The 24752-nt window shown below is 40.2% G+C and overlaps 1 protein-coding gene across 2 annotated transcripts; it reads left to right on the plus strand.

Annotated features, from left to right (window-relative positions):
* Positions 1-21090: 21090 nt before the first annotated feature.
* Positions 21091-24740, plus strand: ttc36 (tetratricopeptide repeat domain 36). 2 transcript variants are annotated; one of them, XM_067419365.1, is made up of 3 exons: positions 21091-21291; positions 21575-21763; positions 24290-24740. In XM_067419365.1, exons 1-3 carry the CDS (start codon positions 21186-21188, stop codon positions 24556-24558), a joined length of 564 nt encoding a protein of 187 aa, XP_067275466.1. In that variant the 5' UTR covers positions 21091-21185; the 3' UTR covers positions 24559-24740. The 2 variants fall into 2 exon arrangements, with proteins under 2 accessions (XP_067275466.1, XP_067275467.1); XM_067419366.1 differs by having other exon boundaries at positions 21164-21291; positions 21607-21763.
* Positions 24741-24752: the final 12 nt, after the last annotated feature.

The following is a 24752-nucleotide window of genomic DNA, read 5'->3' on the forward strand; positions in this document are numbered from 1 at the left end:
GTCAATTCAAAATTGAGCTTGTGTGTATATAATGTGCGCGTCAGGTGGCGGTGTGAGATCCTGAGGCGCGGGGCTGAGCTTCGCGTCCTTCACCCTCTTTAGGCACAATCGGCTTAAGAATGTGCATGTAAATGCACTCAAATTGTTCTTTTCCTCTCTAGGCAGGTATTTTTTTAGGTTTATTTATCAAAATGTTCTTTTATATATTTGTGTGATGTTCTTCTGTATTTCTATCGCGGCTTTAACATGTTATGAGAAAATGGCTTATGAAGGTTTATCCACCACATTACCTTTTTAAACCTAAGAAAGCCATTGTCAGTTTGTCTGTCAGTTGGCAGGCAGTTTTGGTCACTTTATTAAAAGTTGTTGCTGTGTGCAGTGTGTAAAGGAAAATAAAAATAGTTTTACCCTTCTGCTGACAAGTGTCGTACCCCTCCCAACCCATTCACACACATAGATGATTCGACTATCGGTCGACCATAGAGAGATTCGACAATTCTGATTCGAATGTCTAAATCCTTAGTCGAGGACAGCTCTAGTATACACACTATACTGTCCATGTCCAGAAAGGGAATAAAAACATAATCAAAGTAGTCCATATGTGACATCAGTTAGTTCATTAGAATCTCTTGAAGCATTGACAATACATTTTGGTCCAAAAATAACAAAAAATATGACTTTATTCAACATTGTCTTCTCTTTCTTGTTTAAATTCAAACCTCAATAAAGATTCAAACGGTTGTGAATCAGTGAATCGATCAATGATTCGGATCGCATGCCAAACTGCTGAAATCACGTGACACTGGCGATGTCATTACGGTGTCATTATGTTATGACTTTACTTGTTAGGGCACATGGTTTTACTGATTATCCTCTGTCTATCATCGTATAAAGCCCGCCCTGACAATTTCCCATTTAAATCATATTTCTTTCCCATTCTGCCATGTGATTAGGCTGTTTATCTAATAAAGCGGCTGGGATACAGTAGCCCCCTCATGTGAAACTGAGCAGATGTAGTAAAGTAACCATATAAAATATTCTTGTTAATACACTGGTTTTGAGTTTCAAGTACTCCTCATTTTTTAATATTACATTTCAATACCATCTATCTGAGTCATGATGTTTCCAGTTTCACATTTTTCCTGGTTTACACAGTGAATTTCATTCTCTTTCATGTAATTACTTTCAGCTATAATAAGATTGTGTCCTGCCACCAAGCTGTGTTGCATGTTTGGTGCTGTTAATATTATGCAAATTTATAAATTAATCGCCAGCTCGTTTGTATTTTCAGTTTGTCATGCTGGGCTGAGAAATGTCGGAGATTAAAGTCTGGGATCTCTAATCATGTATGTAGCTTATGTATGGTATATAGTGCAGGGGAGACCAGCGCTAGTTATCACACTTTTTATTCCAGTGGACATTTCAGAAGCAAATGTCTTTAAAGTCTTGAATTCAAAAAGCAACTGAACATTTCCACCATTAGTGCAGGTAAAAATAGAAAGAGTTTATTCAACACACAGCATGTGACATAATTTAGGTTGTTATATGGAGTAATATATTGCATTTCGAAACCAGCCAGTAGGGTTTCAGCTCAATTTAAACATCAGTAAAGACTTGGATTCCCATCCTAAACATGGACAAAGTTTCAAAAACTAAGTTGGACGTTTGATGGAGTATTTCTGTTTCAAAAACACTCCTTCCTGTTTCTCACAAGTTTCGGAAAGTTTTTTTTTCTTTTTTTCGAGTATGGGTTGTGTGACATAGAATGGGGTGGAATTTCCTTGTACGGGCTTTTCTCCAGGAAGGGTGTTCGCATGACCAGAGCGAGAGAGCAAATGCACACCCCACTGCTGTCACAGGACTTCACGAAATCAACAATGTCACCAAAGAAGTCAAGTGTGTTTTTGATGAAGCGGTCCAAATGATAAAGGTTCACGGTCGTGCTTTGAAAGCAGGCGGTGAGTAAAACTGCTTCAGATGTCTTTGTGTAACATAGTTGGATATCGTCGCGTAAGTAAACATCAGGAAACAACATGATCGTATATAGTTAATTTATCAATGGGGCATGCGATGTATGGTGTGGGTTTAAATACATATTAAACACAAAGTGCACTTCTTTATTCAAAATGCGCTACTATTCCATTGATGTTCTATGTAAACACTAGTCTGACGTGCAAAACCGTTTTGCTTGCTATGTCACATTTCTCTTCCATATTTTAAATTTAACAGTATAAAACTCTGTTTCAAAAGATTCATTAAGTATATATTAATATTATGTCTTTGCTTGATTACCAGAAAATAGTGAAATATTTTCACAGAAATTGAATTAAAAAGACATGATAATAATATGGTTGTTTAAATGAATTCAATTAATTAAGTAGCTATTACCTACTCTTTACTGGTAAATATTACAGTAAACACACATCAAAGACAATAACACTTCTATAAATGACTTACAGTTTCTTTACAGTTATTGATGTATCGCTTAAGTAACGAAAAAGGTACCTTTGGGTACTGTAATGAAGTTCGTAGATGGGAAGGAAGGAGGCGGGAACCGGCGAACTTTCAACAAACTTTAATTCAAAACAAATAAACAAAATGAAAGTAAAACCGCGGGCAGCCTCTCACGGACGACTGCCCGCAAACACACAAAATAAAACGTGGGCAGCCCCTCACGGACGACTGCCCACAAACACATAAACAAAACTAAACATAAATTCCAGGCCTGGTCCTCTCTCGTCTTCCGCTGCCTTCGTTCCTCCTTTTATGCTCCCGTCTCATGGCCGCGAGACGAGACCGGTGTGCCACGCAGCTGGCACTCGTTAACATTAATCACCGGCCCGCTCTCGCGGTCCCTCGCCGCGCTGCTTGCCACACCACAGGTACCTAACAGTAGATGAGTTCCTGCTGCAACGTTTTCTTTTCAATATATAATTAACATGCCATATTTAGTATTGAGAAAGATTCCTTTAGTGATTGTGATTTCGACTTCAGCGACATTATTTCACCATTAAATGGCGGCAAAGACAGGAAGTTGCCTTAGCATTCTCTAAGGAAAGGACAAATACAAAGATATTGCTTTCCTCAACGGATATATAATATTATGGACATTGACCTGAAGAATGAATACCTGATGCAAGTTATTTTTTAGTCAATCTCTCTCTCTCTCTCTCTCTCTCTCTCTCTCTCTCTCTCTCTCTCTCTCTCTCTCTCTCTCTCTCTCTCTCTCTCTCTCTCTCTCTCTCTCTCGTTACTATAATGCTCGACTCTATGTGACACCCTGTATGTAAAGTCACAGTAAGAATTCTTTATTTTAATTTCCTTCTTTCAATGTATTTGATTGTGTTACTGTGCTTATGATATTGTTTCAATGAGTGTTATTAGGCTGTATCTGTGATGCGTAATACCCTCAGGTGGACAGTAGGGGGAGACAAGGGGCTGATCAGAGACTAATTGGGTAACTATGAGTCGCGGAGAAGAAGCCGCCATTACGAGAGCGACTCTGTTATGGAAAGCATCACAACTTTGTCTGACTCGTTGTTTGTTCAAACAGGTGGGTGAAATCGATCACCAAAGACTTAAAACATGAAACAATATGTTAATAACATGCTTATGTTGTTTGAGGCAGATAATATACAGTCTATGGGTAATGTTAAGATGTTTAAACAAGACAGTGTTGTGTTTATGAAAGTGTCGCTTCATTCGCGGGTGTCCCGCGTCAGGCCTAGTTTTGATATAATAAAATCTGAATGGTTAGAGGCTCCAACACACTAAATGCCCAAAGTTATGTCATGTTTATTGTGTTGATAGTATATATATATATGTATATATATATATAGCCTTTGAATATTATATAGTTACATACAAATTGCATTTGTATAAGATGTTTTAATGATCTTTCTTCTAAATGAGTAAAAGGGCTGTATCCTATAGTCCAGTTTTATTTGTATAACCAGAGATTTGCTCAAATATTCAGTTTTGCAGTGTTTAATAGTACACATTTGAACGTACAACAGGGATGGTGATGTATGATGTATGTTTATGGTGAAAAGAGTTATCTGAGTGATATAACTTGAGCATAAGACAAAAGATGCTTATGAGGATAATGCAACATGGGTATTGGTGTTTGATTTAAATTAGTCACATGTTAGGTGACATAAGACATGGTGAATTATACATTTATATATTTGAATTATTGTAATAAACATTACGAGAGCGACTCTGTTATGGAAAGCATCACAACTTTGTCTGACTCGTTGTTTGTTCAAACAGAATATTTACTGCAGCACCGCCAGTCGGACGGCGGGCGTGCTACAGATTTTGGGGGCTCGTCCGGGATCTAGCGCCACCTGCTGGTATGCAGATCCAATCCAAATGAACCACAGAACGGCTGAGTGACAGGTGATCAGCGCAAGGACCACATAGAGCAGCTCGACGGCAGCAGGAGAACCAAGGCGCGGTAGCGAAAGAGGTTCCTGGCTGAGGAGGAGTAGCGCAGCGTGGTGCGAGCTAAGTGTGGATCATCAGCATCAGGATCGTTGACAGGATGGCTTCGTACGAGAGAAAAGCAACAGTCTGGGAAATCAAGAAAAGACTTCATCAACTCACCCATGATGAACTGATCAGCGTGGTGGATTGTCTGGAGCCACCTGCAAACCCAGGAAAGCACAGGTTGGATATAACTGATGAGGAGTGTTGCTTTGAGTACATTGTTGATTACATGAACAGTGATTCTCTGCTGGAGTTGGAGGATGGAGGGTTGTCTCAATTGTTGCTGTTGAAAGACGATGTTGATGTGATAATGCAGAAACGTAATATAAAACATGTTGTGCATGACACTGAGTCACTCACACCACAACAACAACCTACACTTACCACTGACACACACTCACAGCAGATGGAGTATGGCCGATTGGTAGATTGCTATGAGGAGTTAGGGCGAAAACTAGCACAATACAAGATTGATGTTAACCCAAGTAAAGCAGAATCCCCCAAGACTAGCAGTAGCTTACCTGTGAATGTAGCTGGTGGGGCCAGTGGTGGAAAAAGGGAAAGTATGATCTCCCTCCGTGATCTTCAGCTACTGCCGTTTCAGCAAAGAGAGTTCAAAATTCAGGGGGGGCAGATTGGTGACAGTACTTCAGATATAAGTTACACAAGTGTAACCAAGCAAATAGATGAGGGGCTGGCAGCCAACCACAATGAAAATGACATCATTAGAGGGGTCTTGAGGGTTATTAAGCCAGGAAACTTTAAGGACATGTTAGTGAACAAGGAGGGATTGACAATCCCAGAGTTAAAAAGTTTCCTTCAGTCGCATCTGAATGAGAGAAGTAGCTCTGAGCTCTTCCAGGAGTTAATGTGCGGTAAACAGAATGAAAATGAGACTCCCCAACAATTCCTGTATAGGCTGATTGGGCTGAAACAGAAACTAATATTCCTGTCCAAACAAGCTGTCACAGACCTGGAGTATGATGAACAAACAATTCAAAATGTTTTTCTGAGAACAATTTATCAGGGCATGGCCACAAAGTACAACCAGTTTCGTACAGAATTAAAACCTCTACTTACAAACAGGCTGGTGACAGATGAGGCACTCCTACGCCAAATAACCCAGATAGCTAGCGACGAGAGTGAAAGACAACGTCGGTTGGGACAAGTGCAACGGCAGAGAGTGTCGAATGCCCTCAGTGCCCAGTGTGAGTCCAGCCGAAGTAAGGATGCAGATTGCAACAGGCAAAGCGACCAAACTGAGACGATTCGTCGATTAAGTGCACAGATTGAAGCTCTCACCAAGACCGTTGAATCACTTGCAAAGGCGAGAACGACAGAAGGTCAGTACAAAGTCACAGATTCACAGCTGCAGCGAAGGCAACGTAGACGAATGTGTCCCAAATGTAGTAGCAAGGATGTCACCTCTTGCAATCATTGCTTTGCGTGTGGTGAGGAAGGACATCGTGCGGTGGGCTGTCTAAGAAGGGAAAAGGTGTCGGGAAACGACCAGCGGCCACTGATGAGGGGCGAACAGTGACCGAGCAACCACAGCCCCAGCCTCAGGAGAAAGAAGCTCAGAAGGGTAGGACACCTGATTTGCCTAAGCAAAGACAAAGCCCCTGTGACCGAGTAGCGCAGCTTATTGGAAAGAAAGCTATCCTCAAGTGTCACATTCATGGTTTTGCTGTAACTGCTCTACTGGACACAGGAGCACAAGTTAGTATAATCGATTGCCACTGGAAAAGTAAGTACTTGCCAGATCAAGTTCTGCGACCACTGTCAGATATAGTCAATGGGGGCGACTTTAATGTCGCAGCTGTTAATGGAGAACCACTCCCATTTGAGGGATGGGTAGAGTTGACTGTGAACCTGCCCGGGAATGATGATCCAAATTTGACAATTCAAGTGCCTTTCCTCGTGGGGAAGATGCCATTGGAGCGGCCATTGCTGGGGTTTAATGTCGTCGAGGAGTTAATAAGGGGAAAGAAGGACACTGAGCATGGTCTATGTGCATTTTCAGAACTCCTAAAGATGGCTCTGGACATCAGAGAGGAACAAGCTAACGCTATAGTGAGCTTCATTCAAGAACCACCCCATGTGAGCCCAGGGGCTGTTGTCACAGTCGGCCCTAGAGATGTTGTCGTACCAGCAGGCCAGGTGACTCATGTTAAGTGTGAAGTTCCAGTTAACTTGGAATGCTCTGAGGCAGTAGTACTGTTCGAGGAGAGTGCATCGTTGACTCAACTAGACATAGGAGAAGGTCTGATGGAATTAGAGGGAACAGACCGGCCCTATGTTAGGATTCCCTTGGGCAATCCTACTGCTTGTGAAGTCACTATCAGACGACATACACCTCTAGGAAGTTTACAGCCCATAGCCGGTGTTATCGAAACAGAGCGGAAACATGGGGTAAACAGTGGAGACGTACCTGTGAGCTGGGGGGAAGAACCAGGTTCCCAGGGACAAGAGGATAATCGCAGGGCAGACAGCTTGTGGCATCCGCCTGTTGATTTGAGCCATTTGGAAGAAGAACATCAGAAATTAGCCAAAGATATGCTTTATGAAGAATCCGATGTGTTCGCTCGTGGAGATGATGATATCGGGTGCATCCAGAGTTTACAGATGACGATTAACCTGAAGGACGACATCCCTGTTCAGCGTGCTTATGCCTCCATCCCAAAACCCCTGTATAAGGAAGTGAAGGAATATGTCCAAGACTTACTAGCTCGAGGTTGGGTGGTCAAGTCAAAGTCTCCATATGCAGCTCCAGTGGTGTGCGTTCGGAAAAAAGATGGCACATTGAGACTGTGCATAGATTACAGGTTGTTAAACCAGAAGACAGTCCCAGACCGACATCCACTTCCCCGGATCCAGGACCTCATTGACACCCTTGGAGGCTACCGATGGTTTTCAATTCTAGATCAGGGAAAGGCATACCATCAGGGATTTATGGCGGAGGGATCTCGGCACCTTACTGCATTCACGACCCCTTGGGGACTATATGAGTGGGTGCGCATACCCTTTGGATTGGCAAACGCACCAGCTGCCTTCCAGAGGAGTATGGAGGGGATGCTGGACTCACTGAGAGATGAATTATGCATACCGTATCTCGACGACATACTTTGCTTCGGCAAAACTTTCAGTGACCATGTTCAGGGGCTAAGGAGAGTCCTCAGAGTACTGCGGGGTTATGGAGTAAAATTGAGGCCAGCAAAATGCGAATTCTTCAAGAGAGAGGTCAGATATGTGGGAAGACTAGTTTCGGAGGATGGTGTCCGCATAGACCCAAAAGACCTGGCAGCAGTCCTCTCCCTGAAAAAGCACAAGCCCACTACTGTCGGAGAGTTGCGGCGATTGTTGGGATTTCTCAGTTATTATCGCACCTTCATCCAGGACTTTTCACGGATCGCTAAGCCACTGTACGAGCTTCTCCAGTCTCGGAGTGTGGTAGCCGGTGGGGAGCAGAATAAGTCTGGTAAAGCTGAGAAAAGAGGTAACCAGTTACCATCCCGTGTGAAAGTAGAGTGGACGAATGTACACCAAGGCGTACTGGAGAGACTCATTGGGGCTCTTATCACCCCCCCAGTATTAGCTTATCCAAATTTTGAACTTCCCTTTGTACTCCATACGGACGCGTCCGAGCAGGGGCTCGGGTCTGTACTATACCAACAGCAAGAGGGCAGACTTAGAGTCATTGGCTATGGCTCCAGGACGTTGACTCCCGCTGAGAGAAGTTATAGACTTCACTCCGGAAAACTAGAGTTCCTGGCACTTAAATGGGCGGTCTGTGAGAAGTTCCGCGATTACTTGTTCTATGCGCCACACTTTACAATCTTCACCGACAACAACCCGTTGACGTATGTCCTCAGAACAGCCAAACTCAATGCTGTTGGACATAGGTGGGTGGGGGAATTGGCAGACTTCCGATTCGACATTCGCTACAGACCAGGCAAAGTGAACACTGATGCGGACATGCTCTCCCGTTGTCCCCTTGATATCGATACGTTTATGGCTGCATGTACTGAAGTTCTCACAGAGGAGGTGATCCAGGCTACATGGGAAGGAAGTCGTGTTGACCAGGAGAATGATGTTGCCTGGGTTGCGGCTCTTAATGCCCGTCAAGAGGATGTCGACCACCAGTTTGAAAATAGTCTCATGACACTTGACCGTTCTGAGTTGGAAGCTGCCCAGAGGGAAGATTCTGTCATTGGTAAAGTGATAGAATTAAAGGAAAAAAGTGGAGAACTGTCACCTGAAATGACACAAACTGCTAAAGGGGGCTTCAAGAGACTGTTGTATGAGTGGAAAAAACTAGCTCTAGAAGGGGGACTGCTTTATCGTAAGACCAATAATAGATCTCAACTTGTTCTACCAGCTAAGTTCAAGCAGTTGGCTCTGAAACAGCTACACAATGACATGGGTCACGTAGGAACAGAGCGTGTTCTAGACTTGGCAAGGAACAGATTCTATTGGCCGTTTATGAAAAAGGAGATTGAGCACTATGTCACCCAGCAGTGCCGATGTGTGAAGCAGAAGAAACCTGTGGTACGGGTCAGAGCTCCAATGGGAAGCCTTACCTCAAGTTGCCCATTGGATTTGGTGTCCATTGACTATCTGCACTTAGAACGGAGTCGAGGCGGATATGAATATATCCTCGTGCTAGTGGACCATTTCACTAGGTTTGCCCAGGCGTACCCAACAAGGGACAAGTCTGGAAGGACGGCAGCTGAGAGGATTTTTAATGACTATATCCCGAGGTTTGGTTACCCTTGCCGTCTCCATCACGACCAAGGACGTGAGTTTGAGAACCAGCTCTTCGCGACTCTGCAGCGGTTAACAGGTGTCAGTAACTCGAGGACAACACCTTATCACCCTCAAGCAAACCCAGCAGAGCGTTTCAACCGCACTCTGCTTCAATTGTTGAGGACGCTGGAGGAGAAGGAAAAGGACAGATGGAAAGACCATCTCCCGAAGGTAGTGCACGCCTACAATTGCACCAAGCATGAGGCGACCGGGTTCTCTCCGTTCTTCCTCCTGTACGGACGTCACCCTCGCTTGCCCGTCGACTTGTTGTTTGGTCTTGGATCTGAGGATGGCCAATACTCACCTCGAGATTATGCAGAGAAGTGGGCACAACGGATGGCTGATGCATATAAAATAGCCTCGGACAACAGTAAACAAGCAAGCGCAAGGAACAAGAAGTACTATGATCAGCACATTCGGGGTGTTGTGCTGCAACCAGGGGATCGAGTTCTGGTTCGGAACCTGAGTGAACGGGGTGGGCCTGGAAAGTTAAGGTCATATTGGGAGAGAACAGTGCACCTGGTCAAAGAAAGAGTGGGAGATGGACCGGTCTATCAAGTGTACCCTGAGACCAGTGGAGGTCAAAATCCAGCAATGACACGGACTTTGCATCGAAACCTGCTTCATCTGGTTAATGACCTACCTGTAGACCTGCCACCTCCGGGAGTTGATGAGTCATCCAGACCTAAGGGGAGGAAAAAGAGATTGTTAAAAGCAGCAAGAGAGCCCAAGGAACCTAATTTAAGTGATTCGTGTTCAGACGACAGTGATAGTCCGAGAGCTTACTACTGGTTGCGCTCTTCTGAACAACCAAGATCTGAGCAGTGGAGGACTGTACCTAACATTTACGGAAGAGGGGATCAGAGATTAAGAGATAGTGAAGATAGACCTGTGAGGCATGGTGAGATTACTCTAGGAGTAGAGGAAGAATACTTACCTGAGCCAGTGGCTTTTTGCTCCTTGAATGACTCACCTGCCGCACCAGAATCTGAGATGAGTGATGAGTTGAGAGAGATGGTACCTGTGGAGGAGGAAAGACAAATGGTTAGTCCGATGAGAAAAGTTTTAGGAGATCGAAATGTGAGAAGATCCAGCAGGGAAAGAAAACCTACACGGGTCTTCACTTACCCCTCATTGGGTCAACCCAAGTACGAACTGCCAATTGAGATGGGGGCTACCCAATTTATGCCGACACAAACGTTACCGTATTATTCTAATGGGGTACCGGGACCAGTATATGTGACTTGTGCTCACGTCCCACCTACATGTCCTTACCAGATAGGGTCCTATCCTACCATTTCACCTTATGCTGCCTCGTACTAGAGGATTAGTACTTACAAAGAAACAGTGTTAGGGCACACACAGACATGTTTGTGAACGAAGTTTAACACTTATACATTGCACTTTGATGTGGAGAGAATAGATGGGTATTGAGAAAACCGTTTATAAGAGTTAAAGGGTCAGTGTTGTTTGGAGCCATTTCTTTTGTCGGGGAGAGTGTGACACCCTGTATGTAAAGTCACAGTAAGAATTCTTTATTTTAATTTCCTTCTTTCAATGTATTTGATTGTGTTACTGTGCTTATGATATTGTTTCAATGAGTGTTATTAGGCTGTATCTGTGATGCGTAATACCCTCAGGTGGACAGTAGGGGGAGACAAGGGGCTGATCAGAGACTAATTGGGTAACTATGAGTCGCGGAGAAGAAGCCGCCATTACGAGAGCGACTCTGTTATGGAAAGCATCACAACTTTGTCTGACTCGTTGTTTGTTCAAACAGGTGGGTGAAATCGATCACCAAAGACTTAAAACATGAAACAATATGTTAATAACATGCTTATGTTGTTTGAGGCAGATAATATACAGTCTATGGGTAATGTTAAGATGTTTAAACAAGACAGTGTTGTGTTTATGAAAGTGTCGCTTCATTCGCGGGTGTCCCGCGTCAGGCCTAGTTTTGATATAATAAAATCTGAATGGTTAGAGGCTCCAACACACTAAATGCCCAAAGTTATGTCATGTTTATTGTGTTGATAGTATATATATATATGTATATATATATATAGCCTTTGAATATTATATAGTTACATACAAATTGCATTTGTATAAGATGTTTTAATGATCTTTCTTCTAAATGAGTAAAAGGGCTGTATCCTATAGTCCAGTTTTATTTGTATAACCAGAGATTTGCTCAAATATTCAGTTTTGCAGTGTTTAATAGTACACATTTGAACGTACAACAGGGATGGTGATGTATGATGTATGTTTATGGTGAAAAGAGTTATCTGAGTGATATAACTTGAGCATAAGACAAAAGATGCTTATGAGGATAATGCAACATGGGTATTGGTGTTTGATTTAAATTAGTCACATGTTAGGTGACATAAGACATGGTGAATTATACATTTATATATTTGAATTATTGTAATAAACATTACGAGAGCGACTCTGTTATGGAAAGCATCACAACTTTGTCTGACTCGTTGTTTGTTCAAACAGAATATTTACTGCAGCACCGCCAGTCGGACGGCGGGCGTGCTACATCTACATAAGCTCAATGAAGTGACTCAACGTACCTTCGTTACAAGTTCTAAAGTGAAGTTTTAGAATTAGTAATCAAGGCTTGGTCAACACTGTTAAACTGTCAACTTGAGATTTCGTTGATTCTTATTTACTCATTTGTGCAATCAAACTGTTGTTTAAACACAATAAAACACCCGTAGCTGTGCAATATGGCTGTATAAAAGCAAGCTGTGGTTATCCATGGCCAAATCATAGCCATGCTGATATACAGCCATTGTCTTTATTGCATTTATACAACAGTATGATGGCACAAATGAGTAAATAAATAAGAAACAACACCAGAGCGTCTTTAAAAACAACCGTTTGTGCAGATTTACATCAGATTTACTATCAGAGTTCCTCTGAAACCCTCCATCTCCCCCAGCTCCACCTGCCTATGCTACGGATTTATTTATGCCTGAATATATGCTCGCTAAAGATGAAAAATCTTATTTTATTGAGCCTATAAGCATCCCACTGTTGAAAACCAAGGCATGTCATGTCACGGACAGTGTCTGCTTCTAATAAGAAGAAGCTAGTCTACTTTGAATAAGAGATTTAATCTACCTGGGTTGCTATGTAAATGCATGCTAATTTATGCGAGAGTGATGTGCAGATGTTGGGCAGATCAGATGTAGAGGGGCAAAGGGACGTGATTTGTGTTCCATGTTCATTTGTCATCATCAGTGTTTTTCACAAGGTGCCCAGGGAGTGATCTGATCCAACGATCCCATTGAAAGATAATATGGTACTGCATAACAGCTTACATATACATGCTGAGCTCAAACATTTCTATTGAACACTTGAGAAATCACATTGTGTCCCCTCCAGTAAGTACTAATTTGGTTGTTGTTAATCAAAGATGTATGACTATATACCTGTGTGGAAAGTATAAATACAGAAAAAGTGATGATGATTTAATGTCCATAATACAAATGCATTCAGATTAGCATGGCTTTTAGCTGACAGTTGCATTTTGTGCTTGACTTATTACCTCAGCTATTTCATATTAGTTATTAGTAGGATGCAGCAAATGGTTCGGAAACTCTGGCCTTTTGCAAAGATGCATTTACATAAACAGGATAATTTATTTTAAAAAATCTGATGACTACACTGAAGTGTGACTTGCGTAGTCCTGCTCCTGCAATATGTGTTCTTGTTTTATTTTTAAACACATGGCAAAAAGAGTTTGTCCAGAAAAATACTGACAAATGGCCTTATCAGCAATTTAGTTGAGGCGAATGGCATTTAGAGTTCCATGTCAGGAGAGAAGGTAATGCACTATTAGACACTTTACAGCATTATTTATAAAAATGTTCCCCGTTTTCTTGCAGTTTAGCATTTGTATTATTAGAATCAGTGAAACTGTAAAAACCTATATATATATATATATATATATATATATATATATATATATATATGGACTTTTCCGTCCGATGCCTGGCTGTGCGGGACCTGACGTCTAGGGATGTTTTTCCTGGGACCTGAAGCCTTTCGGTCTGGGGCGCGATGCCGTTTTGTCTGGTGGCTGAGGCCTTTTGGTCTGGGGCGTGACACCTTTTCGTCGTGTGGTTGGGGTCTGGGGATGTCCTAAAATGAACACTGTACACAGTGTAACTTACTGTGGAGGTTACAGAGACTTCCACCATCAGCTGTTTTCTGTTCAGAAAAGCTTTTAACGATGTTAATTAACAAAGATTCGGGAGGAGGGCTTTCAGATAATTGACACAGGTGGATAGCACTCAGCTAATCAACGAGAGGTGCATATATATACACAGCAGTCTTACCTCCATTCTGTTGACAGTTTATCAGCATCCCTCCTCCACCCCTTCTCCACATTTTGTGGGTGGGGGTGGGGGGTGGGGGGGGGGGGTACTCTGGGTTCGGGCCAAGTTCGAGCTTGAATCCCTCCCCCCGGACAGCACGCCAAATACGCATTTATATTACTCTATATAATTATATGTAAGTGTGAACTCGTGAAACTGTTATGTGTTGGTTTATTGTTTGTATTATTCTGTATTTTTACTTTTTTTTACTAAAATCTTTTTTTTTTCTTTGTTGCACTTTGAGATTCATCAGAATGAAAAGTCCGTTATAAATAAAATCTATTATTGTAAAGGAGTATTAATGGTGAAGGCAATCCCACCAGACTCCTGTGTGAATGTACAGGCCTGTCCAAATATTTAAAGGGGTCTGCTGCTCTCATGTGGTTATGAGAGAAAATGCAACACCTTCCCACCAGCCACTCCAGTTTAAGTTAATAATCACACACCAGTGGGCAAAACTAAAAGAGGCTGAATGAGGAATGTAGAATGGTAAACCTTATTCTCACATATAATTTTGTAGGGAGTAACATAAAATGTAAATTATTTGAAAATTAGTCTACTAAGTTATGAGGGTTTCCGGGGCTAGTTGTCACAAGTGAAAGCAGTCACAAGGAGTATATCTATATCTTATTTACTACACGTATTTATTTATTCATTCATTCATTAATTCATTCATTCACTTGTTTGTTTAAATTGTAGTAAATGCTATATGTTCGTTTTATACCTAATGCAATCTTAAATTGGGATTTATGTCCCCCAAGGGGCAATGCTTGACACTTTTTTTTTTTTTTCAGCTATTTGCACTGTGCAAACTGTAGATGCTATTTATAGTTATATATTCTATTTACACCATATACAAGCACAGTTCTTTACAATATGTGTAAATAGTAACAAATAGTAACCAAGTGCAAATAGCTACCTTGTTGGCAAGTGCTATCCGCACTAGCTCCGCCTAACAATGCCTGGCTTTGCCAAACAATATATATATATTTTTTTAAACGCCAGTAATTCAACATCCTCAGTGGAGCAATCAGTAAAGCGTACGGCTAACAGATCATTGTTTTGTCGCGATCAACACAGCTTTGAATACACCTTTTGCAGAGCTTGCTCTTCTCTCTTTTCTCATCACAAATCACATCGGAAAGGTGTTATTTTTAAGAAACATTTTCTAAATAACAAAAGAAACTGTTTAATAATAATTCAAGCATTTATTGGGTAGGGTTAGGAGTAAGGAGGGCTTATATTGTCTCTTTAAAGCAACATTCCATTTAATAATTAAAAAAAATATAATTAAAATTTACACTGTTATTATTGCATCCTGTTAATGCATAACAATACTGAGGTGCAAATAGAATGTATCTGTCAAAATAAATTATAATTTACATGTAATTAATATTAAAATGGCAAATAACTGCTACTTTTATACACTCTAAAAACTAATACTATGATTTACTCAATTTTTTTGGTGAAACATTTTTACACTAAATAAAATGAGTAAATTTTAAAGCAGTGGAATCAATTATAGACACCATATGAACTGAGCAAATGTAAGTAAAAAAATTAAGTAGATCTGAGTAACTGCATTTGTTACATTAACAAATTCAATTGAGTAGAAAAAATTGGGTAAAAAGCATTTTAAAAACCAATATTTATGACTAATATGAACTGTTTTTATTTATGAGTATTACTAACTTGTATAGTATAACTTTAATTTCCTCTAAACCTTTGTAAAATACTCCACAGTCCACACAAACACACTTATAGGCTACATGACATGGCCTTTATTGTCGACGAGTACAGCAATAACGTTACAGCATATAACAGTTATTAGGCTACTGTTTTGACATGTAAATAATAACAGTTATTTTACAACATTTAAACTCATGTAAAAAACATTTTAGAAGTAAAAATTAAACATTTAAAAGTAATTCAAGTGTAATCAACCGGTCTGTTATCCCATTTCCACCGTATCAGCGCTGTTTCTCGAGCCTGAGATGGACTAACGTTAGCGGTCTGCGGGTGACTTTGAACTTGAGACCGCTGCGTTTCATTTGTAGCTGAAAGATGCTGCGAGGCGCCAGACTCCATAACCTGACAATAAACAAACAGTGCCCAGTTTTAATAAGATTTTATCGTCCAAATTCATTATATTCATTATCTTTACGAATAAAGTTGTGTGTTTTGAGCCACACAGCAGGCGTTTCAAAGACCAACGCCACACGTTAACTTAAGGTGACTCACACTGTCCCTGTATGTTGTTTTGAATTAAATAAAATGCCTTTTAGCACAGTAATGATTATATAGATAAAAAAAAAAAAAAACATACAAACCTGAATTTCAGAGGAAATGCCCCAATTCTGCGACGCTGAGAAGAAGAAACTGCTCTGGTGACTGAGGAGAATTCAAATATCCGCCCTCACTCAACCGTCGAGCTGTCGTCACGTCAGAGGGTGGGGGAGGGGCGCATTGTTTTAATCTAGTAAATTTACTCAATTTCCTCAGTGTGTGTTAAATATTAATAATCTTGATTTTAATTAAGTAATATTTGTGGTTCTTGAAACAGATCGGTTTAATTCTCCATTCTCAAATATTTTGAAATAAATTTCACAAATGTATTAAGTATATTTAAAATAAAGAATTGGTTATTTGAATACTAAATTATTTTAGTGAAAAAAACTTAAATATAACTATACATTTTAGACAAAATTAACTGTTGGATTTTTAGTCAATTATTTTGGTATGTTTAACTAAAACCATCAAGTAAATGATATTGAGAGATTTTATTAAGTTAATAAAGTTAATTATTACTGTGATATTTACTAAGCCACTGAATTATTTTTTAGAGTGTGTAAATTGAACATATAAGTATTTTAACGTAGTCTAAATATAATCTATCGCTAAGAAAATATAATAAAGTGTAAATAGAATCTAGTTGCACATTAACATTTGGTGTAAATACCATCTATCACTATTTGCACTTAGTGTAAATAGCAACTGGATTCTATATACCCATATTGCCAATAGCCGCTTCCAAATAGTAATTACATGTCATTTATTTATTTTGATAGATACAGAGGCTACTATTTGCACCTCAGTATTGTTGTACATTAACAGGATGCAATGATAGTGTAAATTATGTTATTTTAAAATTATTAAATTAACGCACCTTAAATGGACAATAAAAGCCCTCGCTACACCTACCCCTAACCCTACCCAATAAATGCTTTTTTATTATTAAAAATTTCGTTGGGCACTTTATTTGCACATTTAGAACATTTTCTTAATTTTTGTTTAAAGTAAATGCCTTTCTGATGTGATTTGTGATGAAAAAATAGAAAAGAGCGACCTCTGCGATTCGAGCGGTTCGAACTCCTCAAAACAACAATCCATTAGCCATGTGCTTTAGTGACTGTTCCACTGAAATGTAGAATGGTAGGTGTTTTTTGTAAATGTTATTTGGCACAACAAGGCATTGTTAGGCGGAGCTAGTGCGAATAGCACTTGCCAACAATAGTGTTGGCAAATAACCAACACTATTTGCACTTGGTGTGAACAGACACTCATATATTTTTGATTTTTTTAATTTACCTGAGTAAGATACAGTACCATTGTGCCCCAGTCAAATATTACTGTTAAATTATTACCTGATGATGGAGATTGTTAGACTGGGTAAACCCAGCCTGATCTGCCGGCGATTTGATTTTGCCCTGCAGCCCAGGCCGGAAACATGTACATAGTTTTATCCTTCATCTGTTACAAATTTGCAGGGACCAATCACAATCCGGCTTATCCGCCTGGCTGGCTCTGGCGGGTTTAACAAAATGACTGATAGAGAAGCGATGTATTGTTGGTCTGATTGGTTGAAGGACTATCCAATTGCAGAGTCCTTTGAACTATGCTCGTTGATCAAGCCTCTTGTGCAGGAGGAAATACCAACCCATTCTTACTCCCAATGTATCAAAATATGAAGCATGGTCAAGTGCCTTGTAAAATAAAGAAGCTAAAGTTACCCCTAGGCATAACTATATAGATGTGCAGGGTACTCACATCTATATAGAAAACGGAATAGCAGAGTATCTAAATATGGAGACTTTTTTTTTTTTTTTTTTTTATGGAAGGACTGTGCCCCACACCTTATGAAAGGCTAAATCATCATGCTTCAAACTAAGGTCCAAATATTATATTGTAGTGAACACAATAAAACTATATATTGGGCATTCCAATATGAGGCAACTATATAATTCAACTATCCATCTTTCTATTTTCCAAAACGCTGGATGGGTTAGTCTATTAATTTAATGGGTTTTTGTAAATTGAATTTAGGTCCTCGGTGCCATCAATTGGGCAAAAATGCTGGAGGGTAAACATGCTAAATATGTACTCATTCTTTACTTTTGTTTTGTTACAGCTTTTCATTCACAGCAGTATATCAATGTTGCAAAGGTAAATGCAAGTCTGAAAATATCAATGCACCGCATGACTATGGAACTACACTCTTACAAATAAAGGTTATTGGAATTGATGGTGCCATGAAGAAACTTTAACATGCCTGGAACTTTTCCATTGCATTAAAAAAAAAAAAAAAAAAAAAATCTGTAGTGGAATGAGGTTCTTCAGATTCTAGAATAAGCCATGTAAAAATGTAGTTTATGTTATTTCTGTTACTATGTAAGGAATAATAGTATTTAAAGGACATTATGGACAAGGCAAGATGAAATGTGGCCAAAAGCAGGAGCCATGGACACAATCTCATTGCACACGTTGCAGTCACAATGTGCACACCAAGCCAACGTGGCACCAATTCTACAATATGTGCTGCGATTTGGTCGGTGTGAGCACACATATATTTCACTCATTGAGCCCTGTTAACACCCCACTTCTCATGGCCTTCCAAAATGCAAGTTATAGAGACCTAATACCAGAACATGAAATTATAATGTGTCTGATTATGTCAGCTTTCTCATTCTCATTCTCTCAGATTTGTCATTTTGTAGTCAGCTCATGCAAACTATCACGATTTTTGCACAATATATCTTCTAAATCATGTTAAATCAGGATATTTACCAATCTAATGTAAATACAACTGTTTACAAATATGTGCATTTTCGTTTATGTTTAGATGAGGGAAGATATTAAAGGGGTGGTTGCATGCGATTTCACTTTTTTAACTTTAGTTAGTGTGTAATTCTGCTGCTTGAGCATAAACAGTATCTGCAAAGTTACAGTGCTAAAGTTCAATGCAAATTGAGATATTGTCTGGCAGTTTATTGCCTACAAAAACGGACGGTTTGGACTACAAAGACCGTCTTCCCGGGTTGGTGACATCATAAACCCTTGCTAGTCACCACAGATGTAACTTCTGCCCGTAATGTTAAGGGCTGTGGTGTGTCTGGACAACCTGTGCTTGGCACTTCAGCCATTATAAATACATGAAAATACATTTGGCCATCTAACCAATCTAAGACCATTGCGTTATTCGGAGGGATGGGCTTCATAGAAGCAGGAAGCAAATGAGCTGTTCAAAGGACAGTGGAGACAGCGGTGTGGAATAAAGGTCAAATATAAGAAAAATATGGCCAAAGGTCAAATATAAAAAAAAAAAAAAAAAAGTAGACATGTTATACTGCACCCCATAAACACAACCAAGCCTATATAAAAAAACAAAAAAAAAAAAACACCCCTTTAATGTTAAATTGAGAACATAGAGCAACTTTTTCTCTGCCACAGCAGGCAGTGCCCCCTACAGGTTTCCCTGCACCAGGAAAAAGCTGCCGTATTTACCATGTTTACTCTGGAAATGTTTAGCGTGCAGAGTCTTTTGCATCGTATATAAATGTGCTTTATACGGTGATAAGAATCTGAGGATGATTGGATCAGGGGATGGATACAACGAGGTATGGGATCAGGAATGAGTACACCAGAGGGACAGGACATGTGAGATGTTTTAAAGACAAAGTTAGAGAGGCCAGCTGGACATGTTCAGAGGAGGGAGAGTGAATATATAGGTAAAAAGATGCTGAGGTTAAATCTGCCAGGAACGAGGTCAAGAGGAAGACCAAAGAGGAGGTTTATGGATGTAGTGAAGGAGGGCATGAAGGTAGTCGGTCTGAGAGAAGATGATGCAGGGGATAGGGCTAGATGGAGGCAGATGATTCGCTGTGGTGACCCCTGAAGGGAACAGCCAAAAGGAAAAGAAGACGGTGATTAGAATCCACATCGTATCACAAACAGAAGTTATTCCAGACACTGGCTGCTGTCTGAAAGTTTTGAGCTAAAATTATTAAGTCTTTAATGCTAATGTTAGATATGAAATCCGCGGTGCTGCTGTTTCCAAGCTCAGACAAACTCCTCATTTTCTTATAACCACTCCTCAAGCCCGAGCTGGCCCGCTTTGGACCAAAGTATACAGCGGGCCCAAACACGTTGGCCCTGAGAAAGCCCTGAGGAGGCCCGATCAAGCCCTGGAAGTGACATCTTTCCTGTCTTAAAGAAAAAGTGGACACACTTTATTTGGATGGTCCCTTTTGAACATTCTGCTGACTAGTAACTACATGTCAACTAACTATCATTAGAATATTAGTGGACTATCTGCTTATCTGGTAAACTCTTTATTGTGATGGTCCTGTAACAGCATTCTACTGACTATAAGTTACTTTGCAAGTACATGTCATATTTTTATAACCCTAACCCTACCAGTCTACTAATACACTTCTAACACTCTGAATAGAGTTAGTAGGCATGTTGGTGCAATGTTACTTATAGTCAGGGGCGTAGCACCAAATTTTGGGCCCTGGGTACAAACCATCTTGCTGGGCCCCCGTACCATGTATGTGTATGTATAAAAAACGGACTTCCCTGCCTTGGGCCCTGGTTACTCAGTACCCTTTATCCCCCCAGTCCCACGCCCCTGCTTATAGTCAACAGAATGTATTAAACAGACCATCAAAAAAAAGTTACATTTAATTAATTAATAGTTAATTAAATTTTTTGTAGTTCAATTTAATGTATAGTTCACCCAAAAATGAAATAGTATGAATTTGTATGGAGGAAAAAATACTATGTAAGTTAGTGGAGCCCATCAACTGTTTAGACTGAATAGATCAACCGAATAGATACCCCTATTCTTCTAAATATATTATTTTATGTTCGTAAGGAAGACACTCATACAGGTTTGGAACAAATTGAGGGTGAACTTATCATTTCAATAGTAGGCTATGCAGTCTCACAAATTATTTTCTTAGCTTGTCAGTGTGTAGAAAAGTCTGTGCTACACACAACAACTCACACTGAGCAGTATGCATGCCAAGCTTTTATAGCCTTAACATCCCACAGACTTAATCAAACACAGACCATCTCAAAGTCCTGCATCCACCCCCTCTTCTGATTGGCTAGTGTGGAGTGCTGGAGAGTGTTTTGCAGGGAGCTCCTCTTTTTCTATATAAATGCAATCCATTTAAAATAAATCCTCATTCTGGATTGTAGTCCACTCTCCAAGAGGAAATGGCATCAGCTCATGACAGAGCAGTTTTACAGGCCATATTTAACCCTACCAGCCCGCTTGGAGATATTCCTGGATTAAATCAAGAAGATGATCTGACAGATGATGGTAAGATGAAGATCCATAATCAGTTTGATAGATAGACGGACAGACAGACAGACAGACACAGACAGACAGACAGACAGACAGACAGACAGACAGATAGACAGATAGATAGATAGATAGATAGATAGATAGATAGATAGATAGATAGATAGATAGATAGATAGATAGATAGATAGATAGATAGATAGATATTCTTTTGGGCTTAAATACTTAAGTTTCAAATGCTTTAAAAATGTTCTCAGTGTAAACAAATCTATGCATTCTTTTCATTCATATCTATCTCTAGACAGTGCTTTTGACCCAGAGCTATTGAAACAGGTTAAAGATCTGGAACTACAAGGAATTTCGGCTGCCGAGTCTGGAGACCTGCCTGCTGCTCTTCAACATTTTAGCCAGGCCATCAGGATCCTGCCTCAAAGAGCTTCTGCCTACAACAACCGAGCCCAGACCAAACGCCTGCAGGGAGACACGGAAGGTGATACGGCTCGTTCTCTCGTCTAGAATCAGCTGATAAGTGTCCCATCTTTAATTTCAGCATTGTTTTTTAATTCAGAGACCTTTGTGGAAATAAGTACACTAAGTACACTAGTGGCAGTCAAACAACAACTTTTATTCCTGTTCACACAAATCATGATTAGCCCACAGGGGCAAATTATCGATAAATTAAGACTTATTTTCATGCAGTTCCATGCACAATACTCAACACAATACTTATGACCTCAAAATACATTTTTAATAGTGCATGATTTGTAAACGATAGCTTGATAGCTTTCCATACTGATAGCTTTCCTGACATAGTAAAATAGCTAGAATCCTGTGAAAAGCAAGTCATGATAAAAGAGTTTGGCTATGTATAAGCCAGCTAAAATGGATTGATTGATTTAACACATTTTTATTTTTATTTTTTTTTATTTTTTTTTATCTCACATTTGACCACTATTGCTTAGAGTAGGGTTCACTGTTAAAAATAAAGGTTCTTTATTGACATTAATGGATACCTTCCATGGCATGGAAACACTCTTTAGATATTAAAAATGTTCTTCACAAAAAAAAAAAAAAAAAAAGGACTGTTCACATTGTTCTTCCATGGTGATGCTGTGAATCTGAATTGTGAGATAAATTAAATAATTATTCTGTGGCAGAAATAAGCTTCCATATAAAATATCATTCTGGTTTTACAGACAGGGCTTAGATTAAGCCTGGATTTGGCCTAGATCAATAAGGACATTTAAAGGAATAGTTCACCCAAAAATGATTCCAATTCTTTTTTTCTGCTTTACACAAAGGATGATATTTGGAAGAATGTTTGTAACCAAGCAGATCTCGACCACATTGACCACTATAGTAGGGGGAAAAATTAATATAGTAGTCAATGGGGGGATGGAGGATCTGCTTGCTTACAAATATTCTTCGAAATGTCTTCCTTTGTCTACAGCGGAACAGAATACATTTATACAGGTTTGGAACAACCTGAGGGTGAGAACATTTTGACAGAATTTAAATTTTTGGGTGAGCTGTCCCTTTAAGTGTTTTTTAGAAACATAACTTAAAAAGATTACTGGTGTGCATATTAAAGGGGGGGGTGAAACACTCAGTTTCAGTCAATCTCATGTCAATCTTGAGTACCTATAGAGTAGTATTGTATCCTTCATATCTCTGAAAAGTCTTTAGTTTTATTATATTTATAAAAGAAATATAGGCTGTACCGAGTCTTTCCGGAAAAAAACAAGCACCTGGAGGCGTATCGTGTGGGCGGAGCTAAAGAATGACGATTGCGAACAAAGCGGTGACGTCCTCAAGCGTGGAGAAACCCATGGCTATCGATCAGATTCAGCTAATACAGATATGATCCAGAATCACATTCGGAGGCTGAAATGAATTGAACAGGAGAAACAGCAACAGCAGGACGTCCATCTCTGTGGTATGAACTGTATTTAGTGGCCTGTCAACATTTGTGTGTGTTTACTCGCAGTTTATGAGGGCATGATTCGGATTATGGACTATTGTATGCGACTAAACCTTAGCAGTAGCAAGCAAAGCGGTTTTGCAAGTCAGACTAGTGTAACTTTATACATGGAAGAGCAATGGAGTAACGTTCGCGCACTTGAATGACGAATCACGCGATCGTGTCGTTTACTGATGTTTACTCACGCGACGATAGCCAACAGCACAGACATTTGAAGCAGTTTTACTCACCGGCTGCTTCCAAAGCAGGACTGAACCTTTATCGCTGGGACCGCTCTGTCAAAAACACACTTCTTTGGTATGATTTGGTGAAGTCCTGTGACAGCACTGACCGTGGAGATCCACTTTGTAACGCGACTGAAGCGATGTTGTGAAGCTCCCGTCATTTCTGCGTTCAAATCGGTTCAAATGCAGCGCTGCCTTCCCGGAATGCTGTGCTGAAGCATTGAAGTCGCTTGATGTCAAAGTGGAGGAATGAAGTGGAGCGCGGCGCAGACTATAATGACATAAGTGCTCACGGACGAGTGGATCTGCAGCTGAGAGCAGTGTTTATGGGCGTGCATTTTACGGGAGAAGTGCCCTTACGGCCCATACAAGGACCTTCCGCTCTATCGCCATCAAGCCGACCCATACTCGAAAAAAACTCTCGGAAACTTGTGAGAAACCGGAAGGAGTATTTTTGACACAGAAATACTCCATCAAATGTCCAACATTAGTTTTTGAAACTTTGTCTATGTTTAGGATGGGAATCCAAGTCTTTAACAGTAAAAAGCTCAGTATGCATGAAACAGCATTTCACCCCCCCCCCCCCCCCCCCCTTAAGAAAAAACTAAACAAAAAACAATGGCACTGACATATTTTAAGATAAGTTATTTTCAGTTAAAACACATTTTAGAAGAGACTATAGGTTTAAGCCTTGTCTGTAAAAACCGAGGGGTAATATCGAGTTTCGTAGAAGAAAGAAAATTATACAGTTTCAAGGTAAACGTGGAACAACCTTTTGGGTTGTCTCACTTAACCGCTCTATATATTTCAGGTGCACTTGAAGATCTGGAGCGAGCCATCTCTCTCAGCAGCGGCGTTGGACGATCAGCCTGTCAGGCTCTGGTCCAGCGTGGGCTCCTTCTCAGGTTGACGGGTCGCGATGAGGAGGCTCGGGGGGACTTTGAGAGAGCAGCAGCTCTAGGCAGTGAGTTTGCCAAGCAGCAGGCTGTGATCTTGAACCCCTACGCTGCCCTATGTAACCGCATGCTGTCAGAGGTCATCAATAAACTACGCAACCCAGATGTGTCAGAGATGCAATAGAGATTGAGCAACGTACTCATAGATACTGTATATTCAATGTTTTGAAACAAAGTCATTTGTTTATCAACCTTGTATTTTTACTGGTTTTCATAAGTGAATAAGTAAAAGCTTTTTCAGGTGATTGTCACTTTGGGCAGTGTGTAGAATGCAAAAAATAAAAATATATATGTGTTTAAAATGCAGCATGTATATGA

This window comes from Pseudorasbora parva, chromosome 16 (genome assembly GCF_024679245.1).
Source record: "Pseudorasbora parva isolate DD20220531a chromosome 16, ASM2467924v1, whole genome shotgun sequence".
Taxonomy (NCBI): Eukaryota; Metazoa; Chordata; class Actinopteri; order Cypriniformes; family Gobionidae; genus Pseudorasbora; species Pseudorasbora parva.

Excerpts from the sequence above, each read along its gene's own strand:
- ttc36 (XM_067419365.1), top strand. The coding sequence starts at position 21,186 with ATGGCATCAGCTCATGACAGAGCAGTTTTACAGGCCATATTTAACCCT. Across the intron at positions 21,292-21,574 it reads AGATGATCTGACAGATGATG|ACAGTGCTTTTGACCCAGAG; the intron begins GTAAGATGAAGA and ends ATCTATCTCTAG. Across the intron at positions 21,764-24,289 it reads CCTGCAGGGAGACACGGAAG|GTGCACTTGAAGATCTGGAG; the intron begins GTGATACGGCTC and ends TATATATTTCAG.